The 27,745-nt window shown below is 44.1% G+C and overlaps 1 protein-coding gene and 1 long non-coding RNA gene across 2 annotated transcripts in view; one reads left to right on the forward strand and one right to left on the reverse strand.

Moving 5' to 3' along the window:
- Fstl4 (follistatin like 4) overlaps positions 1–27,745 on the reverse strand; it is a 313,915-nt gene that overhangs the window by 244,911 nt on the left and 41,259 nt on the right. The window contains exon 3 of the mRNA XM_069994009.1: positions 26,642–26,675. Within this exon, the coding sequence (XP_069850110.1) occupies positions 26,642–26,675 (34 nt within the window). The remainder of the gene's footprint in view (positions 1–26,641; positions 26,676–27,745) is intronic.
- On the forward strand, positions 6,035–12,534 carry LOC138808045 (uncharacterized). Its single transcript, XR_011366371.1, has 4 exons — positions 6,035–6,094; positions 6,661–6,715; positions 7,264–7,345; positions 11,651–12,534. It is a non-coding gene; the product is annotated as an uncharacterized lncRNA (long non-coding RNA).

The following is a 27,745-nucleotide window of genomic DNA, read 5'->3' on the forward strand; positions in this document are numbered from 1 at the left end:
CCTTGAACTTGGGGCAGAGAAAAACCATCAAGATTTCAAATGACCCCTGGCAGCTAGCTGCTGAGACTCGTGTGAATGGGCTCATAGCCCAGGTCAAAGCTAGCCAGGGATGAGAAAGTATTTGGACCAGTCTTGTAATGTAGACAGTGGTCAGGGAGGTTTTAGGGGGGAATGAGGTCAGTCCCAGACCTCATAGGAGCAGTGGGCTGAAGAGAGACGGATGTGAAAGAGGAGGAACAGAACTTCTTGTCCAACCTGGAAATAGCTAGTGTGGGACCAGAAGAAGCTTGGCTGCGGTTCTGAGTTCAAGTGCACAGAGATGCCAGGCAATTCCTTTTGTCTCTGCAGGGCTCTGAGAAGGGAGTTTCCCAGCCAAGGGGCTGAGGAGCAGCAGGAGAGCTGAGGGGCAGCTCTGTCCAGAGAACCTTCTCAGCCTGTGCGGAGTTCTCCACAAGACTGCTAATGTGCTGATCCGCAGTCCCCGCCTGTCCCCACTGGCCTCTTGTTTTGTTTCTACACTTGTGGAGAAATGAGAGGTTTCAGTGGAAAAAAATTATCCTTATTCAGTGTTTCAACACTTCTGCTCCTCTGCAAATTGTGGGGTGTATTTTTGAGATTTGGTGTGATGCCTGGCTAACGATAGCGGGGAATAAAAAATTAGTCAAGGTTCCGGGAAGATCAGTGTGCCTGATGCCTTACAGAGACACGCGCCGCTGTCACCCCAAAATGACTGCAGACTCTTCATGAGGACTGGGGTCCACCCCCCAAATCAAGCCAGCCTATGCCCATTCTTTCAACTGATAGTCCTATCTCCTGCACACAGCAGCACGCATGCACGCACAGATGTGTACACGAATGAGTTCTCTGCATTGCTGGCTGATGTTATTCCAGACACGTGATATTGTTAAACAGCCAGAGATCATCTCTGAAAATGCAGGCCAGGCTGATCTTGTGACAGCTGAAAATGGAATGTCTGAGGAAGCTCAGAGTAGTAGGAGTCACCCGTAATTTTTTGGGATAGATCCCCGCCCGCCCCCTCCCCCCATACTGCAGTTATTTAGAAACATCAAGGTGCAAATGCACATCAGCATTCACAGACTGAGTGGCCTAGAGAGAGAGAGAGCCAGCAGGTGCATGGGCCAGCCCAGTTATGTCAGCTGTGGTCTAAATGAGCCTCTGATGGTCCTGGGTCAGTCATATGGCATGGCAGCCTCTGCTCTCCTTTGTCTCCATCTGCCATACCCCAAGGAACAATTATGTATTCACAGGCCTGTTAAGACCCGAATCTCATGAACACAGCTCAGCTCCCCCTGACTGTGGCCTGCCAATCAGGACTAGCCCACATATACAGCATAACCTTTTAGTACCTACCCACCATCTTGGGACTTGGTTAACGGTGTCTATTGGGAAACAGGTCAAAGGTGGTGGCAGGTAAAGTACCATGCTCTCTCTTGTTCTTTCAGAACTTCTTTAAGAATTCAAAATTCATGGCGAAAGTGATCAAGATGCATCATACTGATAAACTGACATGTTGAACTGAAATCTTCTTATGAATTATTTGGAGGCAATGAGAATAATTACAAAGCATTCTAAATACACACCATTGTGGTCCCAGGAAATAGTTACCTTTACCAAAGGAGGCCCTTCCCACGGGAGAGTGGGCTGCCCTTAGACTGAACTGTGGAGTACAATGCTCTGCCCTGTGTGCCAATTGCTCTGGGCTTGTGGCTTCCCTCCCCACCCCCCCACCCCCAGCCTGATCTGGCCATGCCGAGTTTCCTCATTCCAGCCAGGGCTTTCTCTGCCTCACTCTTTTGTTCCACACACCCTCTTCCACTTCACTCAAAACCTTCTGTTCTCTGGTTAGATGTCCCGACCTTTGAAAAGCTGTCCCGGGAGCCTTGTCTGATTTCAGAACTCTACATGTGCTCTTGTTCTGAGGGTCACACTTTACTGCCATTCTAATTCACATCTGCTCTGTCCTGATGACACCTGGCTAGGCTTGTCAAGGGACCACTGTGCCCCCAGCATCCAGGAAAGGCCCTAGCACTGCTTTTTTGTTGTGACAACCCTTGAGCTGAATTGATTTGGTCAGGGGACAATGTAAGGGTGATGCTGAGATGCCAGCAGGGGCCATGTCACTGTCCAGCAAGACAAAGCCACAGTGTCCCAGGCAATGGCTCCTCTGCATAGTTCCTTCCAGCTCAGGTGACCTGACACCCATTACAACACTTAGCTCCTCCAACACCCCTGCGTGAGCCAGCATGGCAAGGAAAAAAAACCATCGTCTGGTAGCCTAGATATGAGTAAACTCCCACAAAGTCTGTTCTGGATTCAGGTGTAGGGGTGCATGCTTGCAATTCCAGCCTTGTGGGAGATGGAGATGGAAGGATTGAGGCTGGAGGCTAGCCTAGACCAAAACAAAACAGTATCACAAAACCCTATCTCAAAGAACAAGTGAGGTATGGTGACTTGTACTTGCAATCTGCTACGTGGGAGGTAGAGATAGAGAAGGATCATGGTGGGAGGCCTATTAGTTACTGTACCCTAGCCTCCCCTACAAATACTTCAAGGTTTAGAAATGGTAAATGACTTGCTCAAATACTAACAAATGCCAGTACTGGAATCCATGTTTCAATTAAAAGTGTCCTATGACTCTGTAAGGAACTAGAATTCATCACAAAGTATCAGATTCAACTATCTCTTTGATAGACAAAGAACCTGCCTATGTATAAACGCCAGGCAGGAACTCAAGGCTAGGGTCCTGGCACATTTCTGGTCAAGATGGGTTCTTGGTCTGTCTCATTGGGCGCACACTAATAGAAGCTTACCGTGTGCTGAGCTCTGTGCTTGGGATTTCTATAAATACTATTCCATTTAACTTTCCTAGAGTAGTGAGGTTTGCGTCATTAGCATCATTTCCATTTTCAGACAGAAAGACTGAGGTTTACCACTGCTCTGGCACAAGATCAAGCGGCGGAAGAGCCTCATACCCAGACAGGACATTTCCAGTTCTGAGCACACCCCTGCACACACAGGCGCAGCAAAGGTGCTGGTCACCTCCCAAATGAGCAGTCCTTTCTCAGGGCTGTCCCTTCTCACCTTGGTTGAATGGTTTTTTGCGGTTCATTTGTTTTTGTATAACACTACTCATTCATAGTAACATTCATTTTCTATGGAAAAGGAAAAGAAAGCAGTAAGGTTTTTTTTCCCCTAAAAAAAAAAAATCTTTAGTGGTTGGATTTGTCCCTAAACCATTCTGAGAAGACCCCTGGCTTTTGTGAAGCCATTTCTTTCTCCATTCCGGAGAATGTGACACCCAATTTGCTTTTCTTCTTGCAGGCCTCCCAACACAGTGAAAACTGCTTGATTCTGCATATTTGTGTTTTGTTTAAAGCAAATAGTTTGGGGAATTCACTGCCAGCCCCAGAGACAACTAGAGACACCCTGGGGTGCTGTAAAGCCCAGGGTGAGAATCACTGATCTAAGGGAGAAAAACAGGGTCAGGAAAAAAAAGCAGCACATCAGCATTTCAGAAGCTGCTGAGCAAGAGAGAGTCAGGGGCCCTTCTTCACACATCAGGAGCTGCAGAAATACCTCAGGCTCACACTGCATCTCAAGATGATGGCAGGTTAAGGATATCATGCCCAAGGACTCTACGCTGTGGTTCCAGCTTGTATGTGGGATAAGTCACCCTGCTGTGGCTCTCCAGGGCCACATGTGGATTCTGAGTCACACAAGCTGGTCCAGGCACACAAAGGAGGCAAATAAGCATGAAGTAAGCTAAAGGTGCAGTTCCTGCCATTGAGGAGGTTGTGGATAAATGAAAACATAAGACAAGCACAAACACTTCCCAGTGCCAGGGAAGAGCGAGAGAGAGCGAGAGAGCAAGAATGAGAGAGAGAGAGAGAGAGAGAGAGAGAGAGACAGAGAGACAGAGAGAGGGAAAGACAGAGAGACAGAGAGACAGAGAGATAGGGAGAGACAGAGAGACAGAAACAGAGAAAGACAGACACACAGAAAGAGACAGAGACAGACAGACAGACAGACAGACAGAGAGATAGACAGAGGAAGAGAAATGGAGAAGGGAGAGTGGAGAGGAGAGAGGAGAACACCTCCATGCAGTCAGGAATGACAAGCCTTTGCCAGCATCTGAGCCAGGTCCATAGCACAGGACAAAGATTTGTAGTCTAAGCTGGAGAGATCGAGACCAGTGCAGGTCTCTATGCTTTGTCCACTAACATACCCTTCCAAACTATGTACCTATTATCCAGGCCGTGTGGGTCCAGACCAGTGGACAGGGTCCAAGCCTGGACATGGGGCCAAGTTCTCCCATCTGGGAAGTCAGTTGAGGCAAGGCTGGCCGGCACAGGGCCAATGTTCTTTGTCAGGAGAGGCAATTCAAAAGAGGATGGGCCCCGGGGCAACTGACTAACCTCTTCTGCCATGGTCCCCGTGACCAGCAACTGTGGGGCTTTCTCTTTCCCCTATTTATCTTCTTTCCATCAAAATCTGAGCAACTGTCTCAACAACACTCTCTCTTAGATTCACCATGACTGGGTGCCCCTTTGGGGGAAGTGCTGTTCCTGCTCCCCAGTGCTACGAGGAAAAGCCACAAGAAAAGAGAGAAGCCAGGGAGACTGGGATAGGACCTCTAGCCCTGACCTTTGTGGCTACCTCGTCAGGAAGTGCCCCACACTGGGAGTTGGAGGATGATCATTTCTACCAGTGTCTCCGGAGGCCTTGGGTGTCCGGCTACTGCTGCTACAGATGGACAGGGAAGAAGCCTGGCTTGAGCTTCCTTGGGAACTTGCTCACAGGAAGGGTGCCCTACCCAGGCCTTTCCACTCGGGGGTGGCAAGGGGAGGGCAGAGAATGATGTCAGGAGCAACATAATCGCTTCCTTGACTAAGACTGTGGGCTCTAGGCGGAAATAACCCAGAGGAGCCCAGAAAAGAGTAAGGGGAAGACTGGTCCTTCTTCAACCTCCAGTCGAGGTCTAATCCCCACCATCAGAGGTTTAGAGATGGGGATGGAAGCCCTCAGACCCCTTGCCCGCAGCTGTGTTCTCAAATGAGCTCATTCCTGGCACCCCTCACTCTCTGCGCCATTTCAATCTTCCGTGGGCTTTTACCACAGGGAGGGAAACTAAGGTCACTCTGGGTCAGGGGGCTGAACAGGGAAGGGCGCGTGGCCTGGCTCATGACGCAGCCCTGCAGAAGAACCACCGGTGGCCAGAAGTGACCTTGTGATTTCCACAAGTAAGATGATAGGTCTGTGTTGTCTAAACCACCAGTGCGCAGTAATTGGCTACCACAGCAACGGGAAAGGAGCAGGAGCTCTCCAGTCCAGTCGCCTCCTCCCTGGGGCCGTGATGGACGTCCAGCACAGCCGGTGGAGGGGCAGAAGCCACGCGCCCCTTATTGTCTCTGTTGCTGCTGCATGTTAGGTACCATTCACCCTGAGCAGACTGCGTTAGACCCTTTGTGAGAGGAAAGGGGGTGATTTTGGTTCTCAAGAACCCTCCATCAGGCCGCCCCACCCCCTAATGTTTTGGGGGTTCCCACAAGAGCTCCCCAATCTTTGCTCTTCTGTAGAGATACCTACTCAGGTCACTATCAGTCATCCAGAAAAAAAATTGGTTATATTTAATCCCCTTCCCCTAAGTTAAATAGACTCCCTGTGAAAGACAAGCTTGTAGGGTAAACTACCAGACAAAGAAAATATGTATATCATGTAAGTTTCAGAAAAGGTCAGGAAAAAAAAAAACTCCTCTGTCATTTCCCATGGAGCCTTCTCCATGCTGTGCCTTCTCCAACTTGGTGCTAGCCTGGGGTAAACCAAGGCAAAGATTAGGAATTAGCTTGGGATACAAAGTTGATCTTGTCTGAGATACTGAACTACAGTGACAAGTTCCTTAAATTCTAAGGTACTTCCTTTCCTCCCTCATAGTCCTTCTATGCCTAGTGGTAGAATTTCTGGTGACACTAGCCTCTGTACAATAGTGACTACTATTATTACCTAACAGTTAAATCTAGAATCCTGAAGGTCCAGTCTTACAAAAACCATGTGACTGAAGAACCATACCCCCAAGGTAAAATTACTTGCTTTATTTCCCCAAATAGTTCTTAGAATGCAAATAGCTAATCTGTGTAGCATCATTAAGAATTATTTTTCTCCTCCCCTTTCGTGTCCCTGGTTGTATCAGACACTTCTCCCCACAAATGCTTTAGTCTTTACCAAATCTTTATTCATTGCTTTCCTGGCTTTTTTTTTTTTTTCCTATGCAGATTTCTCTTCATCCTTCCAATATGGGCCAAACTGTCTCTTAGTGAGGAAAGAAAGAAGGAGGTGTTATGTCCTATACTGAGTCTTCTCTAAATATGTGTGTTGAAGCTCCATCCCAAGTATGGCTCTGGTTCATCAGAACCTTACAGGCAGCCATTAAGATTAAATGTCATAAGGGTGAGGATTTATCCCACTGTGTCATCAGCCAGTATTCTAAAGTATACTAAGAAGAAGAGACAGCAGAGACCTCTCTCTCTGGCGTGTGAGGACATGAAGGGAAGGCAGGAAACCAGTAAAGCTTACTCGACCAAAGGGGCTGGCATTTGATCCCCAGCTGCTTAGAACTGTGAGAATATGTTTCTGTTATTCCAGTGTAACCTGTGCTGTTCTGTGATGGCAGCCCAAGAAAGCCAAGAAGAGGATGAAAGTGAGTGAGAAGTTATGGCATCTTCCTTGGTGGAGTGACGGTAAGGAGATGCTAAGCATCTCCGTTTTAATGAGTGCTGTATTGTGCAGAGATGGTATATAGGACAGTGTACTATTATCTGTACACAGACAGAACTCCAGCAGGAGGGCCATGGCTCATTCCTCTTTTCTTGTCTATGAATCACACCAGGCCATGGCCTCACACACAGTAGACCTCTGTAAGTCCCATTGGATGGTGACCTGAACAGAGAATGAATGAGCTGAGCCATATGGAAGGAAAGTTTTCTCAGGCACTAGGCTCCATGGAACATCATGTTTTACATTCCTTATAAATGTAGTGTGTTTATTGTGGGCAAATATTAGTGCATCCAGATGGCCATGAAGAAAAAAAAATGATTCAACCCAACTGTTCAGAAATCACCCCCTTTGATTTCTGTTTTATATACATCTACATTTATTTCATTTATTTTCCAGACTAGAAGTCTATAGCACATACTCTTTGGAACTTGCTTTTCTTACCACTACCTTGTAAACAACTTTCCATTTCAGCACATGTACTTACACAGCATTAAACAGCTATCTACTGTGTGATGGCATGGACTATTATCTCCATTTCCCAGCCAAAAGCCAGGTAAGAGCTACTGGGCACATGGCCTCTATTTATTCATCCTAATAGCTAGATCTTTAAGTTGTCTCTACTTTTAAATGACATGAATGAAGATACCAGAGCTTTCTTTTTCATGTCTCTTAGTGTAACTATGAAGGAAGTTCCTACATCAGCTTATGGTAACTAAGACCAAATTGCTTTACACAGAGCCATATCAGTTTGAATTCTCACCAGAAATATATCAGCAACCCAAGACTCTACTTTTCCTTCAGAATATCTATGTCTATTTCTGGCCCATTGGTGTCTGCGTAAGTTTCAGAACCATCTAGTCAAATGGCCAGCACACATACACATACCCTTGATAGAAAAGTTACTAAGCTGATCACTTGTAGGAAGAATAAATTTTGTAACAACACTGTGCATTATATGGGTACTTTTAACATATTTTTCTCCTGGAGATCTGACACATTTTGGTTATAGTCATTCTTAGAAATTTTATATATTTTTGATGCCAGGGAATATGATAAATTGCATTTTCTCTTTGTGGCTGTGATATAGTTGTGCAATTAAATTTTGCATATTGACTTTGCATTTAGCAACTTCATGAAAATGTCAGTTAATCCTAATAACTTATTCACAGAGTCTGTGGCTTTTCTTGGCAACTATATAATTTGTGAACAATCACAGTTGTGATTTGCCCTTTCTAATTTTCATACTGTCTTATTTCTCTGCCATGTCTTCCTGTACTGTCTGGGACCTCCAGTATGAAGAGAAGTGAGAGAGCAAGAGACCTCATCTTGCTCATCATTCTAAAGGATATGATTTTCACATTTCTCTGTGAAGAGCAGATCTTGAGACTGCACTGCTTTTATAATTTGATATGGCTTAGAAAGGCAGCATTCATAAATAGTATAGGGACCTGACTTCTTTTATTGTCAGTCACTATTTTACCTATTTGCATATTGTATTTGTGAATATGTATGAATATGGTAGGTATGTGTATATACATACAAAACATATATGACTATATTGTGAATATGTTATAGAGGAATCATTGGAGAATAAGCTAGTGCCTTTAGTCCCAAAACATCTACAATAAGGTAAAGACAGTACAAGTGTACATATCAGCGTTATTTGAGTACTACTGTCTCATCCACAGTCCAGATAATATCCTTACATCTATTCTCCTTTCTAGTCTAGGATCCAACCCAGAATCAGAGTGCATATAGTTTTATGTCCCTTTAGTTTCCTTTTATCTGGAATAGTTCCTCAGCCTTTCTCTGTTTCTTGACCTTGATGTTTTTGAAAAGTACAGGCAAGCTATTTTGAAGAATGCCCTTCCACCTGGATTTGTTTGATGTGTCCTTGTAAGATTCAAGTTATAAGCTTTTCACAGGAAAAAACCACAGAACTGACATCCTGTCCTTCTCAGTACACTATATCAAGAGGTGCAAGATGTTGGTGTGCCATAATTTGGTGATATAGCTCTAACTGCAGGGTTTAAGGTAGTGTCCACCAACCAACCCCAGTGTGCTTTACTATTTGTCCCTTTTGTAATGGAAAAGTAATTTGTGGAGGAAATAAATACTTCCAGAATATATAAATAGTAATGTGCCTCATCAAATTTTGACTCTTGGTTTTTCTTATACACTGATGACATTTTACATTCCACTATTCCTCCTCTGTTTCTTTTTTGTTGTTTAACATTTTTGTTAGCATGTGTTTGTTGCACAAGGGGGGTTCACTGTGACATTTCCATATGTACACACCACATATGCTGGTCAAACTCATCCATTCTCATCAACCATTCTCCCTTCTTAAAATAATTCAACAGGTCTCATAGTTCTATTTGATACATGCATATAAGGTACTTTCACTCTATTGGCCTTCCTGATCTTACTGTTACTTGTCCTCCAACCATCATGGCTCTGCTCCGATAGCATTCTGAACACATCTTCAGAGTCATCTTCCAGATCTTTTCAGTTACATCCAATTTGCTCTTAAATCTATGCATTAATTTTAGGAACCAATTCTATTGTTCATTTTTTAAAAAATTATATTATTTAAAAACAATCACAATAATTTTAGAGCCTTATTCTTTGCTCATATTTCTTCTGATATCTATATATTGGTATCTACATCTATTTATCCAAACACAATTTCACTACTATGTAAGCCCAGGCTGACCTCAAACTTACAATCCTCCTTGCTCCTCTCAAGTGCTAGGATTATAGGTATGTGCTACAATGTCTGGAGGCTTTTAGATTTCTTTTGTAAAATAAATTTTTATTGTTATTATAAAGGTGATATACAGAGGGGTAACAGTTTTATAACTCAGATAATAAGTACATTTCTTTTTGGGCAATGTCACTACTTCCTTTTCTCTTTCCCAATTTTTTCCTCCTGTCCCCACCTACAAGTTGTATAGTTCATTTTCAACACAGTGTCTACTGAGTATTACTGCTGCATTTGTTCACCCTTTGGCCTTTAGATTTCTTATAACATACAATGCATTTTTGGGGGTGTGTGTGTGAGTCCTAGGACTAGGCATTGTGCTTGAGGTTTTTTTTTTTTTTTCTTTTTAAAACTAGTACTCTGCCACTTAAGGCACAGCTCCACTTCTAGGTTTTCTTTTTTTGGTAGTTTATTGGAGTAAGAGTCTCATGGGCTTTCCTGCCTGAGCTGGCTTCAAACTGCAATCCTCAGATCTAGACTTTCAGGTGTAAGCCACCAATACCTGGCTATAATGCATGCTTTATTCTGCATCTGTTAATTGTCATATCTGAAGCGTTACAGTTCCCTATCTCCTAACTTTTACTCTGTCATCTTGCTTCCTTTCGTTTTTTGATTTTTGACAGTGAGTGTCAGTTCCTGTAGAACAGACAGTCCAAACAGTCTGAGAACTCAGTTGCAGAACGGATCTTTAAGTCAAGATCTGTATTTGATCCATCAGATTCCTAGAAACAATCCAAACCAGGACAGCTTTAAACTCTGTTTTTTGGTTTGAGGCTTCCTCAGACCAGTCTGCTACACCACAGGTTGTACTGAATATCCACATCATTGTTCTTGAGCTCAGAGGAGATATTTTGGCCCCTGCCTTGGTTAGGCACCATATCTGTAGCAGGAAATTTCCTTCTCTCCTTCCTGAGGAAGGGCAGGGACGGGTTTATTTCACTTTCACTGTTATGCTAGAGATGGAGGCTGTTGGGGTCTCTTGGAGTCTCAAATTGTAGCTGGAGTGGGTTTCTAACAGGTTCATCTTTCCTAGGCTTAGCTTTTGTCCCCCATAAGGCTTTGAGGCCCTCGGTCATCTGCAGTTGACAAATACTCTCAAAAGCGTAAGTCTGCCTCTGAGCCTTAATTTACAACTTCTACTGAGTTTCAGGGCTTGTTAGGAAATCTTCATTTTCCTGTGTTCTCACTGCTGTCTTTGGAAGACTGCTGACCTGTTTTTATCTTAAACAATTCTGAATTGTTTAAGAGAGTCAACTAAGGTTTCTGGTCTCCCACACAGCCAGAAACAAAAGCCCAGAGTTTCCTCCTTATTATTGCCTTGTCTTCCTAAAATGGTGTATAAATGGGATTACTTGCTGGGAGTGAAAGCAAGTAACATGGCTGACTTAACTCCAAGGTAACCTAAACCTATGCATTTCAGCAAGTGCTCGCTGCAGACACCTGAGTTTGCAGCACTGCAGTTGTACTTCAAATGAGGAGATACCACCCCTAGGTAGGCCAAGCCCCAGGTGTGGTTGAACAATAGCCAACAGTGAAGGATAGCACAGAGCCTGTTCAGTGAGCCAGCACTGATATAAACATTTGTTTTCTTTGTTTTGTCAGTTATGGGACTTGCACTCAGTGCTGTCCTTGAGCTATGCTGCTCAAGGAGAGCACTCTACCACTTTAAGCCATAGTTCTACTTCAGGTTTTCTGCTGGTTAATTGGCGATAAGAGTCTCAAAAATTTCCTGCCCAAGCTGGCTTTGAACCGTGATCCTCAGATCTCAGTCTTCTGAGCAGCAAGGATTACAAGTGTGAACCACCTGCACCTGGCCTAAATATTTTTTTAAGTTAGTCCTGGGGCTTGAACTCAAGGCCTGGTCTCTGTCCCTGAGCTTCTTTTGCTCAAGGCTAGCACTCTACCACTTGAGCCACAGGCCACTTCCAGCTTTTTCTGTCTATGTGGTGCTGAGGAATTGAACTCATGTTCATGTATGCTACACAAGCACTCTACCACTAAGCCGCATTCCCAGTCCCAGCCTAAATATTCTTAACATAGGTTTAACCTCTGTATTTGCTATGTGGGTCATGTGGGATTATTACACCATTTCAGAGTTAAGAACAGCAAGGCCCAGATGAAGTGACATAATCATTAACTTGCCATCGTACCCAGAAGACCTGCCTACGTAATTTTGCGGAAAAAGTAAAAGAAAACCCACATTGGAAAATGAAAGAACATAAGCATGGAAGATGTGAGCACACCAGAGAAATAGAAGACCTATCTATGTAAAGGGCGATGGAAATGTTACAGAGCAGTGCCAAACACAGGAATAGTGGATTTTCTGCGCTATACTGATGATGATGATGATGATGATGATGCCTCTTCCAAAGCAGGTCATGCAATGTGGTTATTTACGTGACCATGTCTGCTGCAGTGTTCTTCACTCCTATTCAGAGGGAGCTTGGAGTACCCATGCAGAGCCCGTCAAACCCATCTTCTTAGTTTTACTTAGAATAGTTTCCTCATCAACCTGCTGGGCTTCATAAGAGTCCTTTCACAGCACAGTGGCTGAATAATCGGGAACCATCAGTCCTAACGACAGGGCGAGTCACGGGGAAGCTGCACACAGCACCAGCAGCCAGTGAGTGGCGAGTAACAGCCACGTGGGCCCGCCTCCTGCCTCTCCTAATGACATCTAGGCGAATGCAAGTATGGGAAGAGCACGGAGCACAAAGCTAGCTTTCGTAAACTGAATAATAAAGAAAATAATGGGAACCGGATAATTACCAATTATGGAGGCAAGAGAAATAATAAAAATAACAAAGCAGAAAAATGTACAGAGCAGGCCATTACGACTACTTTATTAAAACAGTACTTGTAACTCAGCAAGCATTAATTCTCACCACAGAAGGGCAGCTGCTGTTTGTCATGTGAGTTTTGCACATTAGGAAAATGACACAGAGGGAGTTCATAAAAGTCCTCCCAGCTCTAGGACACTCGTGAGCCCAGATGCAAAGTCAGCATCGTCACGCTCAGGCTGCGATGTCATCACTCATTAAATTATAAATCACTGCAGAGAACACTCCATGTCTAATATTTTTTCAGCACTATGTGACTGATTCTGGAAGAGCCAAATAGTTATCTTTAGAATAAACACATTGATTAAAAATATCCTTTACAAATCTTTTTTTAACCCAGTGAACTACCACACATAAATTAGAACTATTCTACTAAGCCCTGTAAATGTGTATTTAGATGCCACAAAGTATCAGTTGGAAATATCACTGGAAGGTAATCACTTTACAAAATACATGGAGTGTCTTATAAATGCATAGAGCAGCTGCTCTAGCTCAGAGATGTATAACTGACATAAAGAGGCAAACATATTAATTACCAGACTCAAAGCCTGCTTGCAAATGTGGAGCTTAGAGTTATGTTTACATATCAAGGATTGATTTTAGAAACAAAGATTTTTTGATGGAAGACTGAACTCCCTAGATCAAGAACGCTTCCAGATCCCAGCATCTTGGGAGACTCTCAATGAAGCCTTAAGCAGGTATGAGAGCTTCAGCAGGTAAGGGCTGTGTCCACCTTTACACTGAATTTTCTGCCTGCTTTTTCTTCCTGACATCTTGCTCTGCTCTGCCATGATTAATATGTTCTATATCCAAGTACGAAAAAATTTCAGGTCAAAACTCAAAATGTTGACTAAGGCTACATGGATAACTTAATGAATGAGGTGCTTCAGGAATTTAAACTTTATTACATTTCTTTTCAGAACTATATCTAGCCCTTTATTGCAGTATCAAGGATGTACTAGAGAATGGTGTGGGCTGGGGTAAACAGGAGAGCATGTGCATTTGAAGGGCATGGCTGCTCACTTCAGCCAGCTTTGCTAGAAAGTAGTATGGGCCCAGAGTTCTCAAAGCATTTTTCCTTTCTAAAATAATCTACAACCTGGATATGTAAAGTTTCCTTATTTTTAAATGATGATAAATTAAAATACAAAGCAAAAAGCATCCACAGACATTGCGAATCAAGCAAAATATGGCTGCGTGTTTGGGCCCATGAACCACCAGCTTGAGATACTTCACACAAGAAAGGAAAAGAAACAGGAGTTGGGGGGGGGGGCGGTCAGAGATCTCTGAAGAAGTCTATGGTATTTCACAAACAGAAAGACAAGGTTGGAGAAGTCCCTAGGTAGGGTGTCATATGACTGCTGTAATTCCTACAGGACCCACAATGGCCTCGGGCATGTTCACTAGGATATGGGAGAGAAAATCTGAATGGTGGGACTTCCTATATTTGCAGCAGACAAGAGAGGCGTGTATAGGAGAAAGACCACAGAAGAGTCAAAGAATTCCCAGCATGCATAAGGTATAATGCAAGACAATCCACACGCAAAGTTTTGCCATTCATGAGTGGCGCATAAGGTATAATGCAAGACAATCCACACGCAAAGTTTTGCCATTCATGAGTGGCGCTCACCATCCATTCCCTATGCTTTAGTCACTGAGCCAAGTCCCCCCTGCCCTCAGGTATTGGGGCCTCTGGAATACTCTTTCTCTGTCCTTCAGGAGGTGTGGGAAAGAGGGTGAGTTTGGCCAGGCCTGAATAGTATAGCTCTGGTAGAAGGCTTGTTGAGCAGAATGAGGCTCTGGGTTCAACCTCCACATCCATATAAAGGAAGAGGATGAGGAGAAAATGAGCTCACGGCCCAGGTTCATCCAAAGCCAGCAGCTTAGAACTGCATCCCCACCCCTACCCGGAAGCTTGACAGTACTTATGCTTGTCTACTGGGAAGATAACTTTTTCCTCTTCCCTCTGTCCTCTGCACTGCTGCTTCCACCAGGCACAGCCTGACCTTCTGAAGCTTTCAAAGGCAACCCATTAATAGAAGGCCTTTCAGACTTCCCTAGAGCCCAGAGTCACCAAGACAAGGGCCCTAGGGAAGCCACCACAGCAAGACACAGGGAGACCCTAATGTTTAGTGACAGCAGGGATCAGTGAAAGAGTTACAAAGTAACTGAAACACACAGCCAACAAAATCACAGCTCCGTTCAAAGCCTGCGTTTCCTCCCCACTAAAACACAGCATTGGGCGATCTGGCCATATCGGGCTGTTAAAATAAATGAACTCAGCAAAGCATATGGCTTATCGAGACTTTAATAATAACAACTGTCATCCTGGTCCCCTCCTAGGTAGTCTCTTCTTCCCCAAGGCAGGAAAGCAAAATATTGAGAACTAATTGAAACAGATCAAAACAAGAGTTTAACTAGAATGCTCAGTCACAGTGCCCATTACAGGATGGCTAAGTAGCTAGACATTCTGGGAACTATGCCACCCTGGAGAGGAGAAGCATAGCCTCTCTGGAAGAAGGCAAGAAAGAGAGGAAGGGAAATAACCACCAACAGATGCGGCTCAGATGCTCATGCCTTCTACTGCTGTGTACTGGCCCACCTGATCCATGTGAGCCTGCGACCCACAGGTACCTTCATCATGGATTTGGATGGGTGGGATAATTCAGGAATGGTACAGCCAAGAAGCCAGCCAGATCTCTCAAGAAGTGAATGGGTCACAGCTGTGCCCAGCAAAAGGCATGCTACTTGCTGGGTAGGGCTGACCTTTGGAAATTGTGGAGTAAGCCTTGGGGATGGAGACACCTGGATCCTACCACTGAGCCATGGTTTGGCTGCAACCATCTCTGATCAGTGACACCCACATCCTAACAGGCCATGCTATCAGCGGTGGACATGCACTGGCCTACTAGATGTCAAACAGCATTTACATTTCTGAGATGGCTTCATCTGCTCTGGCTCCCACATTAAAATGTGAAATTCAGACAGATGGGTCAAATCTAAACAGCTCTACTGCCAGAAAACTCATGGGGAAGAAATGATCATTTCATTAGCTCCTAATCACACAGATGGGTGCTGAGTTTACAATGACGACAAAAGCTGCCATTCAACCTTCTCATCATGAAATGCGTGTGCGTGTGCGCGTGTGTGTGTGTGCGTGTGATGTGCTGATCCTGATGCTTGAACTCAGGGCCTGGACGCTGTCCCTGAGCTTTTTCACTTACACAGCTTCACTTCTGGCCTTTGGGTGGTTAATTGGAAACAGGAGTCTCAAGGACATTCCTGCCTAGGTTGACTTCAAACTGTGATCCTTAGATCTCAGCCTCCTGAGTAGCTGGAATCGCAGGCATGAGTCATTGGTGCGTGGCCAAAGAAGTCTTTGTCACCGGCAGTTCCCAGGGCTTTTTTATTCATTCACACAAAGTATACTTGACATGAATGATCTTGCTCATTAGAAAACCTGCGCATGACCAGGATTAGTAGAGGCCTGGATTTGGGAAACATCTTCAAAATTCAGAGATTTGTGCGAGACTCAAACCTCACTGAGGATTCCACCAAGCACCTGTGTATGGCCACCACAGGCTCTGAATGGAGATTGCAGGATGGCTTCAGTCCTAGGGACATTTGTGGCCATCAGAAATTCCTGCAGAGCTATCTGAACTTGGGGATTTCTCTAATGCCGTATACATGGTAGTGGGTGGATTTTTCTGGCCCTATTGGAAACAACTGTCATTATCATAAACCATGAGACACATTAAATCATCATTAAAGCTCACCACAGACAATGAGAATGGCTAACTTCGACTGTTCCCTCCACTAGCATGTAATATTCAGAATCCTCAGGGTATGGAATCAGTATGTGGACAGGATGAGAGAAGTCCTCTTTACTATGTCTGTTTGTTTGTTTGTTTGTTGGTCATGGGGCTTGAACTCTGGGCCTGGGTGCTGGCCCTAAGCTCTTTAGCTCAAGGCTAGCGCTCTACCACTTGAGTCACAGCACCACTTCCAGTCTTCTGGTGGTTTTTTGGAGATAAGAGTCTCATGGGCTTTTCCTGCCTGGGCTGGCTTTAAACCATAATCCTCAGATCTCAGCCTCCTGATTAGCTAGGATTACAGGCATGAGCCACTGGCATCCAGCTACCATGTTTTATTTTTAAAAGAACCCAGAGAGGACTAAATACTGCACTTTTCCATTGGGTTTTAATCTGAAAATACCATAAGCATATCTGCAGGGGGCAATCATGATCTCCTGTTCCACCACATTTAGCTGTGTGACCTGGGGGAAGTCACGTGCCATCTCTGAGCATCAGTTTCTCCTCTGTTGAATATCAATGCTAATACTATTTCTAGCTAATTTGCAAGTTTTCTTGAATGTGTTAAATAAGACAAATAAGAAAGCTCTTTGAGAGCAAAAGGCAGCCTGATATCACTATGCAAGTATAAAAGGCATTATTTTAAATTCTGGGTAAAGAAGAAAAAATGGGATATGCTGGAGCAGCTTCACAGATATACTGTGAGTCCCCTCACTTTTTTTCTATTTACAAAATAAGACTGCAACACCTATTACCATAGGTGTTTATGAGACAGAATTAGAACCGGTTGTGAAAATGTTTCAGTTAAGAGCTAATAACTCACCCCTGTGATACCAGATACTTAAGATCAGGAAGATCATGGTCCAAGGCTAGCCAGGATGAAAAGTTAAACAAGATCCCATCCCAATCAATAACAACAACAACAACAACAACCAACAACAACAAAAAACACCCTGTGTGTTGTAGTGCATGCCTGTCATCCCACCTACAGAAGAAACCAAGAAGAACAAGCCAGATCAATCCTGAGCACAAAACTGAAAAATAACTAAAGCAAAATGGACTGGAGATATGCTCAAGTGTGCCTACCTAGCACAGACAAAGGCCTCAGTTCAAACCACAGAAATGCCAAAAAAAAAAACCTCAAACAAACAAACAAAAAACCCACCTTCCATCATACAGAATTTAAAGGGAGCGAGTTAGCCTTTCCCCCACAAATGGTCTACAATGTGAAGATAGTGTGGACAGATTGAAAAATCAGAGATTAACAAGTGGTCCCTGAATATCAGCGCTGGCTAGGGCCCTTTCCCAAGGGAACTGCTCATGGAAAAATGGAAACTTCTAATAAACCACTTTGGGGAAACAGTAAAACCACAGCTGAGAGTCGCCTCTCCATCTTCGATTTTCACTGCCGTTGGCAGAAAGGCTTAAAGAAGAGGATTACATCTGGGGCCCGAAGCAAAGACTCATGCTGATTCTGGGTTTGGCTAGTGGATCCTCGTGGTACCTCAGTAGGTCATCCTGCATCCACCACAGGAAACCTCAGGGCTGGAGGCAGCTGTGAGTTGGAGGACAAAAAAAATGTGCCCTCTATTTGTTTTCCAGAATCCAGGTTCAAACTCAGTACTCATGTGCTGGGGTCAGCAATTTTACCTCTCTGTCTTGGATTCCTTTTCTGAAGACTGAAAGAGAAGGCCCCTCTCCAAAGGCTAGATGAGTGCCCGCGGAATCTCTGGATCCTCTTGGAGAAACTCAAAAGCCCTCTGGCACTGGAGAGAGTGATGAGATCCCTGGTTGTGGAATCATTATGTAGCTGGCAAAAATGCATAAGGAATTCCAGCTCCCATGGGTCCCGTTCAGGCACATTCTTCCTGTCCTCTAGGGTTCTACCATCTTCCCATTCTCCATGACTTGCTGGGCACTGTAGCCCTCAAGACTCACTACAACAGCAGCCTGTGACACTCACTGGCCTCAGGACAAATACATGACTTGATCAGGTCCAATTCGAGGGAAGCCTTGGCCCTTTGGAGGACCATAACCCCACCAGGGGCTGCCTTTCTTCTCACTGAACTGCATTGTGAGGAGGGAGGTTGGAATTCACCATAAGGGGAGTTAGCCAGAGTAGTAAAATGAACAGGGTAGGCCCTTGGGCCCCCATATCAAGTATGCTGTAAGCTAGCAATCTGATCTCCAGATTGCCAAGGTACATACAAGTTCATTAGGTTCTTCTTTTTTTGGTCGGTCATGGGGCTTGAACTCTGGGCCTGGGCACTGTCCCTCAACTCTTCAGCTCGAGGTTAGCGCTCTACCACTTGAGCCACATTGCCACTTCCAGTTTTCTAGTGGTTTATTGGAGATAAGAGTCTGGCTTTAAACCACAATCCTCAGATCTCAGCCTCCTGAGTAGCTAGGATTACAGGTGTGAGCCACAGCTGCCTGGCACTAGGATCTTTTTGTTTGAGCTGGTTGAGTAGAGCTTTGTAATTTGAAATTACAAAATCACTGTTGATAGAATGCACCATGGAGGGTTAAAAGGAAGACACTGTGCTAAGATAACCATACAGAGACTTTACCCATATCAGAACAAAGAGAATGTTACTTTTTTAGGATTCCCATGTCAGTTCCACTCAGAAAATTCTCTCATACCTTACCTTGTTATGGGCCCACCTGAAAGGTGGCCAGCATCAGTGTGAAGGCATAGGTAGCCCCTTCTGTCTACAGGACATGTGTGTATCTTCTTAGCTGACTCAGCTACAAGAGACCGTGCCTTGTCTAGGCAGCTCAAGGAAACTTCCAGTGATACCAGTAAGGTACCAACAGACCCTAAGACTTATTCTACCTTTTGATAAAAGTGGTTTCTCCATCACAAACATAAATGTCAAGCTAAGCTCCCATTCATTGCTTCTGAGGCAGTGGAAAGACAAGAAAACTGCTGAGACCAAGTGGGCTGCGGCCTCCAGAGAATGAGGCAGGTGGGAAGCACAGTCCCTGAGTAACCCACCCCCACCATCTGTTGTTCTGCTGTGCCAGCCCCACTGAGAGAGTAGGCCAAGCCTCTCCCTGCGACCTGCACCCTCATCCCAGCAGACTGTGGAACAGTCAACATCCCACTGACCTACTGACCATCCACCTACGCATTTCTATGACTCATTTCTCTTCATTGAAAGTTCAAGGGATACTCAGTGTCGAATTCAACACTAACCACGCAGGTTTCTTTACATGGGCACCGAACTATTTTCTGGAGCTGAAGCACTGGCTAAGAAGCATAACCCAAATGGGAGTGTGCAGAGACCACTGGGTGGGCTATAAAGCACAGGGTCTCCCATCCCTGGCTTCCATGGGCACCATGGCTAGTTTCACCAGCATGTGAACTCCAGAAGACACACCGTGTCAGGACAGAGAACATTGAAGGTGTGGCTCATCTACATGAGACAACTCCTTCTGCAGATTAATTCCAGTTTGGGCTCTGGTCCTGCCAAAGCAGGGGGATGCAAGGCTTTTACAGAGGTAACATGATCTGAAAGGAATGAGAAGGTAGGTGGGTTTGTAGAAGATTTTTAAAGCATTTTGAAAAGATAATTTGGATGACCACAAAAGAATTCGAACATAATGGTCAGTTGGATTCTGTACTCATTTCCTAATAAAGAAAGAGCTGGGAAGCAATGAGACAAGGAGACAGAAACAAATGATTTTCAAGTCACAGATAATTAACCCCAGAGGCTTGTCGATGGCACATTAATATACTAGGGCAAACAGCTTCATGAGGCTTTAAAAGAACTTCAGTGTTTATACAGAGATCATTTCAAGGGTTCCTGAAAAGCAGAGACTCCCTCTGGCTTAGAGGACAGGCAGGAATGAAGATGACAAATGCCCACCTTAAGTTCTTCTGGGAGCTCAGAGGTAGGGCTTCGGTAAGTCTCGTGAGACTTCTTTTCCTTGAGCCTCAAAAGGTGGAATCAGTGATACGACCCTGAGAAATGCAGACCCCATGTCCTTGAGGTCTGTCATGGATCCTCATGTCCTTTGGGAATCAAGACATCTCTAACAATGTGACTCTTTGCCCACAAATTCCAGGTTCTAATATGGCAATGGCAACACTCAAGCAATAATTACTACATAGAGGTCATCCATCCATACCAATCCAAGCCCTTCAGCTTGCCTGTTACAACCATGGAAGTATGGTTCACATCATGAACACTGATTAAATGCTTTCTGGAAGAAAGACTCCCATATTTGTGGGGAAAGTGCAGAATAGCTCTTTAGGAGGTAGTGGCTAAGAAGAGGGAGCTGACTGAGACCTGGTAGGAAAAGTAGACACAAGAAGACAAAGGCAAGGTGTTCTAGAACTTTAGGGCCTATATTCAAGCAAAATGGAAGCCTTGTACCTGTGATTTTTACCTTCCTGATGGAGTGAGGTCAGGCTTGGAACATGTCAGGCATAGAACAATTCTTTTCATTTCCCTCTGTATGTCAAGTTTTGGAGTCTCTGGAAACAAACATGGCCCTTATTCTTCCAAGGCTCATACCATAGGACAGTATAAGAGCTTCTCCTATGCCAGGCCACACCTTCAGGTGAACAGTGCTGTGGCCTTGGGTAAAGAGTCTCTACAATACTGCTTCTACATTGCTGAGTAAAGCTGAACTTGGCAGGGCACAGTGTGGAACCAGTCACTCACTCAGAGTCTGGAAGATCCAAGAATCAAGGTGATCCTTTTCAAAGGCAAGAGAACTCATATGCAGATGAGCTGTATTAGACCAGATCTGTCTTTCCAGGTCCAGGTACTTGGAATTACTGTAGAGAACGTTGTGGAAAAGAATCTGGGAGCTATCCATGGCTAATGTCATGTTTGGTCTTTAGGAAGAGCCCTCATCTGTCTACATCACAATGAGAGCTTTATTATTATGTAATAACTGAAAAAATTAGAAGGGTTGGTCTATGTGATGTTTTAGTATCTGAGTCCAGGGTTCAGAAAGCTCTTGATCTAGGTGAAAAATTTCATATGTTTGTCCTTAAGATCTTAAGGGTATCATCAAGAATAGGGTGGTTTGTTCAGGCACTGGTGTCTCAGGCCTGAAATCCTAGCAACTCAGGAGGCTGAGTTCTGAGGATTGTGTTTCAAAGCCAGTTCAGGCTGCAAAGTCCATAAGATTCTTATCTCTAATTATCTACCAGAAAACTGGAAGTAGAACTGTGTTCAAAGTGGTAGAAAAGCTCAAGGACAGTACTTAGGCCCTGAGTTCAAGCCCCACAATCAATGACAGCAACAACAAAAGGGTGGTTTGGTTCCGATGGTAAATTAGGTTGTGATGAGATAACTAGAGCAGAAAGTTAAAGACTGGTAGAGGCAGGAAGAGGCACAGGGCACAGGCATGGGCTCAGCTCAAGGTAATTCTTCATGGGAAAAGCCACAACATCCAAGGTCATATGCAGGTCTGTTTGGACACAGATGAATAGTTTTTGTGATTGGGAAAATCTTCTATGTCTGTGGCTAGATGTTTAGAGAAACAAGAAGAGTTGTAATGAAAATAACCAATTGTTAAACATTGCCCACACACTGAGTGAAGGGCTCTACAGAAATAATACTCGTTCCAACATTTCTTGAAGCTGTGGGAAGGCAGTGATGGCATGCCTACACAAGATCCTTCCTTTGACAACCAAACCATTCCCTGTGGTGTGTCAGGAGGATTTTGTGAAAGTTCAAGGAAGAGCATGTGATCACACCTAGCCAATTATAAAATAGCACTTCCTCCCACCCTTCAGCCATAGGTGGTTTAGAGGGGTAGGGAACATTCAGCCCATGAGCCATACATGCAAGGCCAGTAAAATCATTTGGTATACAACAGTGCAGACAGGTATGCTTCACTTTGGCTCTTGTGGGCTGCGCCCCCACAACCATCTGCTTGTATTGATAATTTTGTGTGGCTTGCATGTGATGTTGCAAATATCTAAATGGCCTGTGCCAGAGAAAGCATTCTTCACCACTGATTAGATATGAGCTCAGCAAAGCTGAGACCTTGCTAGGACTTTCTTGCTGCTACTCTAGAGAAAGCAGTTTCATACCCTGAGTTGGTAAGCAGTCAGGAAGAGACCAACATGCCAAGAGAAGGAAGGAAAGACCTTTGTACTAACTGTACTTGAGGCCAGATCCACCTTTAAATCCTATAGTCTTATAAGCATTATCAGGTCTCAAGTCAGTACATGGTAGATTTCTACAACCCAGAGTTGGACTACTGGCCATCCCTGCTTATTTGTTTTTCAAATGAGGTTGAGTAACTAAGCCAAAGTAACACTATAAGCAGAAAGTAGGGATTCTACTGACTGGGATCAAAACTGAATATCAAATCCTTGCACTTGAAAAGCGGAACACGAGCTGGTGGCTCAAGCCTATAATTCTAGCTACTCAGAGGGCTGAGATCTGAAGATCAAGGTGTAGAGCCCAACCAGGCAGAAAAGTCAGTAAAGTTCTTATTTCAAATTACCCAGAATAAAGTAGAAGTAGAGGATTGTCTCAAGTGGTAGAATGCCAGCCTTGAGTCAAAAAGCCAAGTGAGATCTCAAAGCCCAGAATTCAAGCCTCAGAACTGACATGCACATACATGCACACACACACACACACACACACACACACACACACACACACACACACACACACACACACACACACACACACACACACACACAGAGCAAAACACCTAGCTCACCACACCTCCCTTTCCCATTCACCTTGGGGCATCTAGGGACATTAGCTAATAAAAAAGGCATCACTTTCCAGAACAGCCAATGTCTGTGAGATTAGGAGTATAAAGAGACAGAAACTACTCTGTTTCCTTAAGCCGAATGAGTACAGAGGAACCAGCAACTTTGCCCTATCTGGGAGTGAGGGTGTGGGCTGGGGAGAAGTCCCCTCTCTTTCCCCAGATGGAAGCATGGAATGGAAAAGGATTCACTGCCCCAGGCACTGTCAAATCTGTATGGCTTCCTTTGAAATTTCCTCCATCTGCAGCTATTGAAGAAGTTACCTCGAAAGAACCTGGGAGTTTATTAATCTGTTTCTTCCAAGAGAGTCAGCCACTTCACATTATACTGAGACAGATTATGCAGGCAACCAAGAGATCCACAGAACATCTGCTAAACCAAATCTAAATGAACGGTAAACAGAACATGGTTCTGATAGCTGAAGTTCATCCAGATGCAGAGAACTATAAAGGGGGCTATTAGAGGCAGCTGCCAATTAGAAACTCATTCCCAGGGTTTTGGGGAAGTGAGGCTCTGGCTTCGCCCTCAGGACTGGCAGGTCGTGTTTATGTAGCAGATTTGCATTGCCAAGCAGCCTGAGCGAGGAGGCACCCAGCCTGTGTGTGACTGTCACTCCCTTTTTTCCCTTTCCCTGAAGACAGCAGCGTCTTTCCTCTCCTAGTCTCCCTTACAGTCTTGCTGGAAGCCAGGCCAGGCCGGGCTGGGCTGGAACACACAAGAGAATGTGCCAACTTTGGGAGGGTGAGTAATGTAATGTGACATCTGTGCCCATCCTAAATCCCAAAGCCCCTAATCACAAGCACAATCACAGACATCTGGAGTAGTTTACAGATCACCCCCTGCTCCTTTAGAGATGGCCGACAAGGGCGGAATTATCCCAGGCTCTTGTGCAGCTCACTCGAGTGTTCTCTCACAGCTATAATTCAATGTGATGGGATCAGTCAGAGAAAAGTACTGGTTTGAGTAGATGGATTCTGGCAGTCTCAATCAGCACCGGTCCTCAGACTGGACAAGGGAGTATCTGGGAGAGGTGAAGTTGGCACCTCTTGCTGAAGCTTCAGAAAAGGTTGAAATTAAATTTTAGGTGTCTAGAGAGAGGTATAAAAATACCTGTGTGTAATAAAAGCAGACCAAGATGAAGCCATCGCTCTCCTTCCCCGAGCACAGACAGGGTTCTGGGCATGAGGAGAGGAAGGTTAGTAGCAGGATGGCCCAGAAGGAACAGGGCTTCATTTCCCTGAGGAGGGAATGTGCCCTTACCAGGAGACATTCTATTGGACTTGGAATCCTATCTTAATCGCTGCTACTATATCTTTCTCTGAGAGGGTCCTTACCACAAGTCTACCTTGGACACCAAGCCCCCCGGAATTTTGTTTCCAAGGAATCCTCTTGGTTCACTAGATTTGACAGCCAACATTATATAGAGAAGCCCATGGCTGTGATTAAGCCAGATTAGGTTCTTAAAGCCATGACCTTGCATCAGAGAGAGGTTCAGTGCATCATAGTGGCAGGGTGTGGAGGGAAATTCATATGTAAAGGAAGGAAGGAGGCTCATGGGTAAGGGGCTGTCTGTTGTGCTTGTGTGACACAGAAGACTGAGAGTTAAAAAGGAGGAGCATGAGAGCTCTCTGAAAGCTTTGCAACAAACCAGAAGTGCTTATCATTGTCACTGCCTCACCACTGCGGTCAGGCATGGTCCAAGAAAGACAGGTCCTGGTACCTGAGGATAGAGCAGCATTCCCTAAAGCAGGGTTTGCAAAGGGCACTGCATGGAATGCCAAATGACAACACAGTCGTCAGTTCCAGGGTGAGTTAGAGCAAGGACCAGCCAGCCTGAGTGTATGGCTAGGTAATCATGATCTATTTGTACATGTGGGGATAATAATTTGCACAAGTATCCACACTGTCTCTCTTATTTTTATACTCACACTATTCTGGAGAGTAATAACACCATAATGATGTCAGAACATTTCTCAGACTCCCCCCACCCCAAGAATACTTGGAACCAATCTGTAAGGTCCTTTCCTTCCTTCCTTTCTTCCTTCCTTCCTTCTTTCCACTTGCCTGCCAGGTTATAACTGTTGAGATCACAACACATAAAACATTTTGACTTTGACAGAAATAAGCAAAAAAGACATCATTTCACAATAGGAGGAGAAATTCTGTGTGATGTCAGGACAAAATGACTACTTCCTAGTCAGCTACTCAGAGAACAGGAAGCTATGGATGAACAAGGGCACTCATTCTTCTGAGGAAGCTGTAAAATAACCAAGGGTTTTTTATACCTTTGAATAAAACTATATGTGTTCTCCAATCATAAAGACATTGCCAGCACAAGGACAGTATGATTTCAGAAAGGTTAAGTTTATATGTGATTCTTTAATGCAAACTAATTCCAAACATTCACACTCAGGTGTACTGACACGAATAGCATATTATTCAAAGCCAAAGTTCATGTCATCTTCTCTTCTCATTATGGCTATTTCTCTGTAACTTACATGGTCACTGTACCCATGCAAATACAACTTTGAATATTAAAAAAAAAAAACACCCTTCCTTGCCCCCTTCACCTTCATCCAGTTTAATTTGGTATTAATATCCAAACAATGTAGTTCACTCTATGAATACAGAGGGCTTTGTGTCTAAAAAAATGGAAATGAAAGCTAGGAAGTTCATCCTGGAGTAAGAAACTCAGATCTTTTGAATTTAAGATTTCAGCACCGTGGACAGCAGCAACCGGAGCAATCCACCACTATGCTATGCTCTAGAAATACAAAATGATAACCTGGCCATCCAAGCCTTTCATCATGTTGTATAATACAGAAAACAAAGAGGAGGCAAAGATTTATTAGATTTAGCAGTCAATACCATTTTTACCCCATCATTCTTTTTGAAGACAATACCACAGAGATGGATGTGGGGCTAAAACCAAAGGCCATGCTCTCAAGCAAGAACTCAGTTTGGCTGCTGACTCTTCCTCACATCCCTACAATTAGGAGATGATTATCAGTGATTCCACAGATCAAATAGGAGACACCGTCTTATTAGAGACTAGGTATTGCTGAAAGTAAATAAAAGAAATTTCAATTTCCAGTGGAAGGTTTCTGAAATTACCAACCATGTATGCTTACCTGAGAGACCAGAAAACAAATGTGCTAGAGGAATACTGGCAGGGAAAAGAGAACATTACGGAATTGTTTTCAAAGGGAAAATTAATTGGTTATTTCTATTTCAGCTTAGCTGAAGCTGTGAAAATTTAATCAGAAATATTTTTCACAGTGGCATCGCCTTTCCCATATTGAGATTTCTCAAACTGTAAACCATTTTTGTTCTTATCGACGTAGTTTTTGCTCAGCAAATTCAAGTAATTACTTCAGCCTTCACTCAAAAATAATGCCTCTCTTAAGAGTCCATGAAACATGATTGCAAATGAGCCAGCTCCCCAGGCCCCCCAACTCCGATACTCAAAGGTAGAAACCCTAGCTTTTCACAAGCAAACCTGGCCTTCAGTTTCTAAGTCTCTAGAGGCAAGTGTCAAGCAGTCTCATCAACCAGAAAAGGCCACCTGAAATTTCAAAGAACAGGCTGCCCACAGTCTGAAGTTCAGCTTAGTTTCCACAAAACTGCCTTCTAAAATGTCAGCCCTGAGAATAAAACAGATATGAGTGCATTTTCCTACCTTCTCTTCTTGTGACTTCAAAGCCTCTGGACTCCTGGAAGAAAAGGAAAGACTTTTGTTTTTGAAGAATAATTCACACGTATAGAAACTTGCAAATTCATCACCTCTTGTCTATCACACAGTCACAAAAGGGTGAGCATGCTAGGAAGAATATGACACTTGGCTGGCTGGGTCCACTAATTTCATATCTCACACACACACACACACACACACGCACGCACGCACGCACGCACGCACTCGCACTCGCACTCGCTCTCTCTCTCTCTCTCTCTCTCTCTCTCTCTCTCTCTCTCTCTCTCCCTCCCTCCTATACAGGTAAACAACTTGTTTGAAGGACTTTGGGCTTTTTGCTGTTGTTGTTTCTGTGGTACCGGGACATGAACTCAGGGCCCTTATTCAGTTTTGCTCATAGATAATGCTCCGCCACACTTGAGTCACAACTCCACTCCAGAACTTTTTAAAATTGGAAATAAAAGTCTCATGGACTTTTCTGCCCAAGGCTGGATTTGAACCATGATCCTCCCATCTCAGACTCCTGAGTAAGCTAGGATTACAGGTGTGAACCACCTTGTAAAGATTATATTCTCTTGTGGCTTTAAGTAAACATAGTTAACTTTCAGAGATTACCTTGTGTGGATTATGGGTTAGTTCCAAGTACCAAGAAAGACGATGTTCCAAACCCATGTCCCACCCCTCTGCCTAGCATGTAATTGCTTAGGGCCCCAGGGAAAACATTAGCTTCCCCTAGAATCAGGAGGAACTGACCAGCACCGATTCTACATTTCATTGTCAAAGCCAAGGCCCTCACTGCTTCTGTGAGGGTCTTGGCATCATCACTATACCCAACTCATAGTTTTCAAAGGCTAGAATCTTAAAGGACAGCTTAGATGTTCAGCCCATGCCATGGGAAGAAGCTAAGATTTTAGATTTTCCTAATTCAATCTTATCTTTTTGATGCCAGTGATGTATAGTGCAACAAGAAAACCATTTTAGAAATTACCTAGGTACACAGAGTCTCTGTATCAATATTCACAGTTGAACATTGAGCTACAGAAGAAATACAAATTACTGAGGAAATCAGAGGGTGATTTGCCTTGATAAATA

The sequence above is a fragment of the Dipodomys merriami genome, unplaced genomic scaffold (assembly GCF_024711535.1).
Source record: "Dipodomys merriami isolate MVZ:Mamm:240054 unplaced genomic scaffold, mDipMer1.0.p SCAF_44, whole genome shotgun sequence".
In the NCBI taxonomy this organism is placed as follows: domain Eukaryota; kingdom Metazoa; phylum Chordata; class Mammalia; order Rodentia; family Heteromyidae; genus Dipodomys; species Dipodomys merriami.